Consider the following 10,368-nt stretch of genomic DNA (forward strand, 5'->3'; position numbering starts at 1 on the left):
AGTCATCTTCGAAGTATCTTCCCATATCCTTCAACCTTGTCGTTGCGGTATTTCCCATAAACGCTCCTCTTCGGGTCCGGCGGGAGCATAGGTTGCAAATGCTTCTTTTACAACATGTCGAGTGGCACCAGAATCAAGCCACCACTCCTTTGGGTTTCCAACCAAATTGCACTCAGATAGCATTGCACACAGATCATCCATGTCATCATTCTTCTCCACCATATTGGCTTGTCCCTTTCCTTTATCCTTTTTCGGGAGACGACAATCTGGGGCTTTGTGGCCAGCTTTCCCACAATTAAAGCAATTGCCCTTGAATTTTTTCTTGTTCTGCTCCTTACTCTTTCTATAAGGTTTCTTCCTTTTCTTATTCTTTGGAGCAGCTTCTTCAACGATGTTCGCTCCCATAATTGTTGAATTTCCACGCGACTTCTTTTCAAAGAACTTTATTATCTTCCTCAATCTTCAAGCGAATCACAAGATCTTCCAAAGGACATTTTCTTACGCTTGTGTTTCGGATAGTTCTTGAAGTCTCTCCACGAAGAGGCAACTTCTCAATTACGGCCCACTTGAAATGCCTCGTTGATCACCATACCTTCGGAATAAGGTCATGTATAAGGACTTGGAGTTCTTGAACTTGGGTTCCAACGATTTTGATACGTCATCTTGTAGTCAAGAAACTTGGCAACCACGAATTTTTTCAAGCATGCATCTTCGCTTTATACTTCTTTTCGAGTGCAAGCCATAATTCTTTTGAAGTTTTGGCGTAATCGTAGACATTATACAAATCATCATCTAGTGCACTAAGGATGTATCCTTTGCACAAAAAAAATACTGCATGCTTCCAAGCCTCGGTCATCATAAAGCGATTTTCGGCATTCCTTCTTCGATGGCGGAGAATTTTCATTTGTGAACTTCGCATGCCTAGAGTAGTCGGCGTAAGAACATTCTCTTCCGTTGCCATCCTTTGAAGTTGATACCGAAAAAACTTCCCTGGTTTCTCTGCCGGTGCCATCGCGTGTGCGGCGGCTTGGACGGCCGAAGCAACATTTGTCGCCCAACCACGCGCCAATGAGCACTAGCACTAGCCGCACCAACAGTTGCAATTCCATTAGAGCATTCACATCACTTTTTCGTTTCCATTCTTCACTGTCAATAATTGACAAACTGTTTAATAAATGGCAAATAAAACAGAACAGTAAACAGAGAAGGTATATATATATATATATATATATATATTTTTTTTTTCCCTTTTCGTAGAATCTGTTTCATGATGAAGTTTTTATGTTCTTCAAATCGCGTCACTGTTATGAACTTTAATAATCCAACGAAGTTTTTATGTTCTTCAACTTGGACTAGAAAAATTTCAACGGAGTAGAAAACCAGAAGGTTTTAGTCTCCAAAAATACGTACTAAAATATATAAACAACGTAATTTCCTTAAGATTGTTACCAATCAGTATTACGAAACAAAAGAACTTAGCAATATTTCCAGAAATCAGTAACTTTACAAAATCAGGAAGTATAAACAATGTAAAACAGAATCTGGATGAAATTTGGATGTAAAACAGTATAAAAAATTTAAATAATTAAAATTAAATGAAATTTGGTCCAAAAAGATTATCTATCATCCAAATCCGAAGCCGAGCCGAGCGACGACGACGGCGCGAGGGGAGACCCTTTTCTTGACCCTTTAGCAATACGAAGGAGTGTTTCTACTTTTAAGTAGGAAAGATTTTCTTTCCACCACCTATGAGGGACAAATGCTTATTTCATAAAGCAAGAGGGAACAACTCATTTTTCCCTCCACTTCTTTCCCTCCATTTCCCATTCAACCTATCAATTAAACCCAACAAGCGTAATATTGTAAACCACGAGGGAGGTCAGTGTGACGAAGCTAAATGTAAGGGGAGGTCTATGAAATTATCCTCCCATAGAAATTAAAGGTTGGTAGACATAAATAAAGGTTGGTGGAAGTTAATGAGATTGGTAAATGATTGATGGGGGTAATTGTTAAAAATATCTACCAACATAAAAGTCTTTTTTTACAAAATATAAACTTATGGTCTAAATTTTTTATTTAAAAAAGTTAAAACCATGATTTCAAACCCCAAATCATGCCTTTTTGGATGATTTAAAGGCATGATTGGGGTTTGAAACCATGAGTGAAAACACATGTCCAAACACTGATTTAGGATCATATTTTCAAATCATGATTTAAAAATGCATGGTCACACGCCTACTAAGCAGGTCAAAATTAATCAAATGAAATGAGTTGAGATGGACTAAAAAAACCCATATAAAGGAATACTTGAGCTGACTTTTGTTGGGTCAAGCTGGGCTTGAACAGTGAGTTATAGAGCCTGTGTGGATGAGCTTCAAAAAAGCAGCTTATAAGCTACTTTTTTAAACTAAGTCAAACGGGTCAACTTAGTTTTTTAGGTTTATTTTAAGTACAAAATGACTTATAAGCTAGTTAGCTAAATACTTAAAAAAGCTGAAAAGAGCTTATAAGCTAAGCCAAACGGGCTCATAGTCTAATCTACGCAACTTTTGTCGAGTTTTAATTTCTTTGTGTTGTTTTCTTTTAAAATATTAAATAATTCGTTTTTAATATTTTGACAAAGTTTTTCATAGATCAACTGGGGCTATATATTTAACCCAAATTAATTCAAATTTTAGATGAGCTGAAATGGATGAATCAAAATTAATTGAATTAATAAATGAAAGAAGCACTAGGCTGTCCAAATTTGAACGGATTAAACGAGTCATATTTTTGTTGGTTAGTTTTATCATTCCTACATTTTTTTAAACAAATTGTGGTTTGTTTTTTCAATAGCAAATCTATTGCCTTTAACTCGAAAAGACTTCTATACTAAGGAATTATGTAATGTCTTGCAAATTTAGCTGGAAAATATTCTTATTTACTTAGTTATAAAATTTACATTTTCTTTCATATGTGAACCAAGCATGCAGAAAAAGAATTATAAATTTCGGTGAGGCTCTAGCTGAAGACCCCTCTGCCTACTTTTACATTACATTCAATTGTGTGAATCGTCTCTCTAAATTATTAGCAATTAGACTTTTTTTTAATAACTTTATCTTTTACAAATATCACTTAATAGAATTTGCTTGTGTAAAATGCAAATGCATCGAAGTAGAACAACTTCATTTAGCGGGTGTGTTTGGCACGAAGGAAAAAAAACTTAGTACATTAGTCATTCTTTCGTAACCAAACACTAAAAGATATTTTATTTGAAAATCATTTTGCTTTTAAAAGGGAAACAGACTTTCTTGGCTTATATTTTTATCTTGTAATTTACTTAAAACAGTTTTTAAATTTTCTAACGTGCTAGATGGTGAGATAAAAAAAATTTGGTAATTTCCAAAAAGTATTTTAAAATTTCTTTTGAAACAATTTCGATAAATATTTTCTTTCATACCAAACACACGCAGACAGATATAGAAGAGTTACCTCAAAGTGGTAGCGATGTGAAGTTAGTGGAGGTAAATCATAATACACAAACCAAGGGGCTCTTCATATTTTGTCCTAAATTATATTTTAACATCAGACCAATAGTTTTTAATACTATTATTTTGCAGCTAAGTCAAGGCACATTAATCACGTAGAATTAACCACTTGCAACTATACTGCTATATGCAATGAGAAAACATTTTCTAAATTGGACCATATGATTAATTAAAGTTGAAGTTTCCTAAGTGAATGCTTAGACTTTAGGATTCTATTCAAACCCCACTAGTTGTTGTCTGCCAGGATAACATGAACTTTCAATAAAAATGATAATCACATGAAAGGATTTCTAGAAAAAATCAGTACTAATTGATTGGAGTGAATGAAGACCACATTTAAGAAATGGTTTCTAAAATTACAACTTGGAATAGTGCCTATTGGCATCCAGTTCAGTTTTGTGGATATTGTACTCCCTCCGTTCATTTCAACCCGTCTACTATACTAAAATATACTTCTTCCGTTCACTTTTATTTGCCCAGAATGGACTTTGTACAACCCTTAAGTAATAGTAAATGAAGTGCATATTTTATCATAATACGCATATTAATGATGTATAGATTCAATGAATTTGGGAAATGATTTGAGGAATGAGTAGTTAATGTTAAGGGTAAAATAGGAAAATAAACTTGTCTTTTTCTTGATATGCTAAAGTGGACAAGTCAAAGTGAAAATTTATTTTTAGTATAAGGGATAAGTAAAGTGAACGAAGGGAGTATTTTTTATTATTACTTGTCACTTTTAGCATATAAGAGAAAAACATATTTTTTCATGTTTTACCCTTAACATTAATTACTTATTTCCAAATCATTTCTCAAGACCTAAGACTAAACATACTAATATGAATATTGGGGTAAATACTCATATCAATTATTGTTTTTTAAAGGAGGTACAAAGTTAAAATTGGACAAGTAAAAATGACCGGAGAGAGTAATATATACAACAGCCAAAGCAGATCCCTTTGTCCTTAGTGAAAGAGTGATGGAGTTGAAACAATTTATATAAATGATGTGTATTTCTCTCATTTTTCTTAATATATGAACTTGTATATTATCATCTCTATAACTCGTAAATAAAATTGTCTCTTCTTATTTTCTTTCTCTAGGATTTGATTCTCATTCGGGAAAATTGTAACGTTAAGGTCAAGTGCGTATAATAATTGTGAAGTTGGAACATATACATATTCCCCAACTGATATTGCCTAAGAATCAAACTTTACACTTAGGGCCTGTTTGGAACGCCACCCTGGTAATTGGAATCGGGTGCAATTGGGTGTAATTACACAGTTTGGTCTGTCTGTTTGTTTGACCAAGTAATTACACAGTTAGGTGGGAATTGAGTGTAATTGACAGGGTGTAATTACACTCTCCAATTCTCAAGGGGGGGCTGAGAATTGGGTGTAATTACAGGGTTACTTTTTAGTTTGTTTATTTTTTTACTTTAATTTATTTTTATTTTTAATTTATTTTATTTCTATTATTTTAATTTTTTTGATTTTTAATATTTTTTTATTTCTATTTTTAATTTCTTTTTTATTTTTACTTTTTTATTATTTTTCTTTTTTAAAATGTATTTTTCTTTTTATATTATTTGTTTTTCATTTTCTTTCTTTTCATTCCCAACCTTTACTTCTTGTGATTCCATGTAATTGCTTGTATTTTTTTTTTTTTTATTCATTTAGCATAACCGTGTTATTATTCTAATATTTGAAACTACACCTCTTAATATTGGAAAGAATGAGTTATTAACAAACTTGACATATAACGGGTGACGTTATTAAAGTAGAATTTCATTGTGAATGGGGTTATAGACTTATATTTTTCCTTTTTTTTGAATTATTTACTTAAGTTACGTTGCAACTTACTTATGTAATGTTGGAATTTGACATAAGAGTATTATGTTGAACTTTTTCTTTTGGATTTTGAATTTAGGTTATATTTTCAATTTTAAGTTATTTGCTTTCACATTGCATGTTGTTTATTTTTCACTTACATTTGATGGATTTTTTGTGTCAAACATTTGAATAATGTTATGGCATTAAATTTGTTAATATTATTAATATTATTTTTTTGTCAAACATCCAATCCATGACGTTCTCACAAAAAAGTCTTCTTTTAAGTTTTATAATTAATTAAAATTAAATATTAATTTGAAAAATATATATCAATTATTTTTGTTACAATATTAGTTACAAATATATGATTATTAATTAATATATTTTCAAGAAAAAATGTGTTATTAAATAACTAATTTAATATCATTTATAAAGGCAATATTTTTTAAATATTAATTTTTTATAATTAAATTTTATTTTTAAATTAAACTGACTTTGTAATTACACTTGTGCAATCAAACAAAGACGCTTGTAATTATACTGTAATTACGTTATGACAAACAAACAGGTCGTTGTAATTATACTACTGTGTAATTAGTAGACTGTGTAATTACACCAATTCCAATTACCAGGTGGCTTTCCAAACAGGCCCTTAGAAACTACCACTTCTTTCTGCTCGTCAACGCAGTCCAAAATGACTGTTTTTTTTATTCTTTTTGTCTCCACTATCTTTTATGAACAATTTGGAAACTTAAATTCTGATTTCACAGTAATCTCATTTTATTAGATGGGTATTACCCTTTAGTTGGTCTGACTCAATTTTAGGATTACCATTTAACTCAGCAATGAATAGCTGTAACTCACCTTCTTTAGAACAACTTCATACATGCGATAATTGCGGTTAGGCTTGATAAAACTCAACTTCATATGGCTAAAGTTTAGCCAATTTTGCTTGAATTTCATTCATATATTTGCAGTTAGGCTTGATAAAACTCAGCTCAAATTTAGCTAATTTTGCTTGAATTTCAATTATATATTAGCTTATGGCAGAATTCAGCCATTTTTTATTGTAGTTGAGGCACTTTTTGCTTGAAGTTCTGGCATGGTTTTTTGAATTTCAGCAAATGAGGCTGAATTCAATCACATACATGCATGAAGTTAAAGCATTTTTGCCTGAAGTTTAAGCACATATGGCTAAAGTTGTCTATTTTTGCTTCAACTTCAGTCATGAAATTTTTACTTTTTTGGTGTCAGAGTTGATTCCAATTAAGACGATTCACACAGGTAAGCCCAATAAGCATCAAGATAAGCCCAATGGATCCAATTTGTCTAGTTCAAGGCGCACAGTAACAAATTTCATTGTCTATGTAGAGGAATGGGTTGCAAGCGAGGGAATATCTTACTAGGCTCACTTCTCCCTCTTAATAACAAGAGGTAGTCTTGGTTCAAAACAAATGTTGAAACTCAAAAGATCAATGCAAAATCCAAACTTCAAAACATTCTCCCAAACTCTGCTAAAGAACATTCTTCCTAATATATTAAGATATGACAATATCGAAGAAAGGAATGTAAAGAAGCACTACAACGGTAACTAAAAACTCCAAAATTGAACAGCTCCCCATCAGCAACAGGTTTCTTTCGGTTCTTGCACAAAAGCTCATTCTTCATCCTCCTCATCACCATCACCACCAGAAGCCTTCTTGGCGGCAGCCTTCTGGTTCTTTCGCTTCACTCTTCCTGGACGCCCGCCACCAAAAGGACTGGTCAGAGAGAAGTCAATGTGCTTCTGAGAGTCCACCCTCACCATGAATGAAGGAACATTCACCACTTGCCTTCCAACTCTGCAATGCAGTTAAATGTTAGTCTGGTTTGCTTACCGTGCACACAAGTAAATAAAGAACCAATAGTTCATAGCACAACTACTTTATTAAACGTACAAACTATGTCTTGATTCCAATATTATCGGAAGTCACTGAAGGGGCTACTATGTATCCATTTCGAGGGAGAAAAAAAAAAAAACCCCTTAGCATGATTACTACCAAACCAGAATCCACTAGGTACGGAGGAGAAAGCACACAGCCACCACCTCTTGCCTAACAATGAAAGAAAATCACCAGTCTACAAGCCTTCTGCAAATTATGGAGGTTTTATAGCTAGAAGACTAAGATCCTACTTTATACTAGAGGAAATATCTGTGGGAATAAAGACACCTTCTAAACTTAAAAACACTTTAAACAAGTCTAGAACTCCGGAGGTCACACTCTCTAAGAAGCAATGCTGCCAGAGTTATCCTAAACCAGATATAAGTGCTGAAGTTAAATCTAAACAATTAAGAAAAATGTACAGGACTGGAAAAATGAAAAACATTCCCAACAATCCCCTTATTGCCACATTTCAAGTCACATATTATTGTGTCAACATATATGATCTCTTATAAAGTTTTTAGTTACAAATGAGTTGTGGTAAAAAAAACAGCTTATATATTTGTAATTTGGGACTCTCAAACAGATCTGTTTTACCTGATATGCCTTTGCCTGATGAGAACTCTTGCATGGTGGATTGACTTAGCCATGCCAGTCTTGAAAACAAGGGTTTGCAGACGACGTTCAAGGAAGTTTTCGACAGTGAGTGCCAAGACATAATCGAGCTTGTTCTGGCTCTCATCCAACAAACCATACCTGTTCATCCTCCTCAAGAGAGCTTCACCTTCAAAAATACGACGTGGGTCTTTCTCATCAAGCGTCAGAAGCATTCTTGCGGCATTCCTGATACGGCTCAAGGCATACTGAACTCTCCACAGCTCCCTCTTGCACCTCAGTCCATACTCTCCAACGAGCTTCAACTCTGCATCCAATCTCTCCTTCTCATAGGGACGTCGAGGTTTCTTAAAGGTCTTCCCATCTGATAACAAATAAGAATAGCAAATCAACATAGGCTTAAAACCCTTTTTCTATTTTCTGAAATGGCAAAGTCTGCCCCAATACCCCAATGATTCAAAACAAAAACAAAAAAGAGCCAAACAGTTGACTTAAATTTCCTTGGTGATTTAAATAATCCCCAGCATGAAGAATTTTTCTCACTAGGCCAAACGACCTTGTCATTAAAATAGGCTTCACATTAAATGATGAATATATAACAAAAAAGACATTATTGAAGTGGCAGTTTAATCAGCTGAGACCGCTGGTCCGGTTTCCAGTTGTAAATGGCAGAGTAATACAACTTATACGAAGAAAAAAGGGAAAAGGTTTCAAAAATGCCCCTTTAATTTGGAAAAAGGGCTTAAAATAACCTCCATTACAAGTTTGGGACAAAAATACCCCTCCCGTCATTGAAGTTTTCAAATATACCCCGTCTTAACGGAAATCACCAAAATAATCCGATTTCATTTTTAAACCATAAAAACCCTGTATGTGACCAACTTGTTCCCGGAGTCCAACATCTGGAGCCACTAGGCATAGGAGCGGGTAACCCATATGAGTTTTTCATTTAGTTAGCTCGAGTTTAAATGGAGCGGGTTTAAAAATGAAATCAGGTTTTTGAGGGGTTTCCGTTAAGACGGGGTATAGTTTTTTATTTAGTTAGCTCGGGTTTAAAAATGAAATCAGGTTATTTTAGGGGTTTCCGTTAAGACGGGTATCTTTGAAAACTTATGACAGGAGGGATACTTTTGACGCAAATTTATAAGAGAGGATATTCTTAGCTCCTTTCCCAAAGTAGAGGGGTATTTTTGACCCTTTTCCCAAGAAAAAAAGGCCAAAAATGAGAGACGATTCTAATTTTAGCAAGTGTTTGGACATAAAAATGTGAAATTAAAAGAACATTTGCAGCTGTGTTTGGACATGAATACAACTAGGGAAAATAGTGAATTTTTGTGAGTGAAAAATGTGAAAGCAGCTATTTAGAGCTTTTGGAATTCCAGAATATTCCGGAAAATTGAAACAATTCTATGACCAAACATGATTCCTTAATTTTATTCAGGAAAAAAAGTGAAAATTATACATGGCCAAACGGGGTCTTAGCTTTTAGGGAAATTTCTGAATGAAAACTTTTGAATTGTGGCAACTCACTTAAACAGAAAATACCAGCATACAACACCTAAAGGTCAAAACTTACACAGAATAATTAGCAAGCATTTAAAGATTATATTTTTGATAGCCCACTTAGCTCAAAATAGCTACTAAACAAAACAATATCAAAAAAACATCTATTAGAAATAACTTAATAGCCATCCTCAGACCACTCTACTAACATAATAGATCTTTAGCATTGTTTAATATATCCCAACTAATATCTTCATTAACACAAAGTTAAATTAACCACTATTCAAACATCAACGATCATGCTATAAGCCTCATTAATTTAGTTTCCACATATTCACTAACATACAAATCTCTAAATAATGATAGAATGAGAGATAAAGTAAGACTTACAGTTACGGTAAAAGTTGACGTGCACCATAGTTACCGGTTATACGGCGCCGTATTCAGAACGGCGACCTAATGAAATGAAAAAGTGATTTAGGGTTGAAGAGCGATAACTTACTACTAGGGTTTCATGATGTTGTAAGGCTGATTATATATTGTCTTTCAAAGCCCAACCTAGGATGTGTGCCAATTGTCAAAGCTTAGTTTGGGTTGAAATTTTAGGGCCCAATTTTGTGGGTGTAATATGGGCCCAAATAAGAAATTATGACTTCCTACTACTTTGGGTTAAGTGCACATGGCCGCTTTGGGAACAATTTCAGACGTATGCGACTCAAGTTGAAAATTTGCATCTAACTTCAAACATTTTTTTCTGAAGTGTAGCTTTGCTAAGACCAAACATTGGACATTTGTCAAGGCCAAAGTTGGACATTTTTTACTGAATTTGTGGATTTGAAAAGGCCAAATTTTGATTTTTGATTGAGGTTTTACCTGACTTGTTAAGGCTAACTTCAAACATTTTTTCACTGAAGTGCATGTAAAAATTGGCTAAAATTCCATTCATGTGTGTGGATTTTTTTTTCGCCA

At 33.7% G+C, this 10,368-nt stretch overlaps 1 protein-coding gene across 1 annotated transcript; it reads right to left on the reverse strand.

Annotated features, from left to right (window-relative positions):
* Window positions 1-6,737: 6,737 nt before the first annotated feature.
* Window positions 6,738-9,956, reverse strand: LOC132067497 (small ribosomal subunit protein uS4y-like). Its single transcript, XM_059460761.1, has 3 exons — window positions 9,790-9,956; window positions 7,879-8,260; window positions 6,738-7,200 (listed from the first exon to the last, which is right to left on the reverse strand). Exons 1-3 carry the CDS (start codon window positions 9,815-9,817, stop codon window positions 7,017-7,019), a joined length of 594 nt encoding a protein of 197 aa, XP_059316744.1. The 5' UTR covers window positions 9,818-9,956; the 3' UTR covers window positions 6,738-7,016.
* Window positions 9,957-10,368: the final 412 nt, after the last annotated feature.

This window comes from Lycium ferocissimum, chromosome 8 (genome assembly GCF_029784015.1).
Source record: "Lycium ferocissimum isolate CSIRO_LF1 chromosome 8, AGI_CSIRO_Lferr_CH_V1, whole genome shotgun sequence".
Taxonomy (NCBI): Eukaryota; Viridiplantae; Streptophyta; class Magnoliopsida; order Solanales; family Solanaceae; genus Lycium; species Lycium ferocissimum.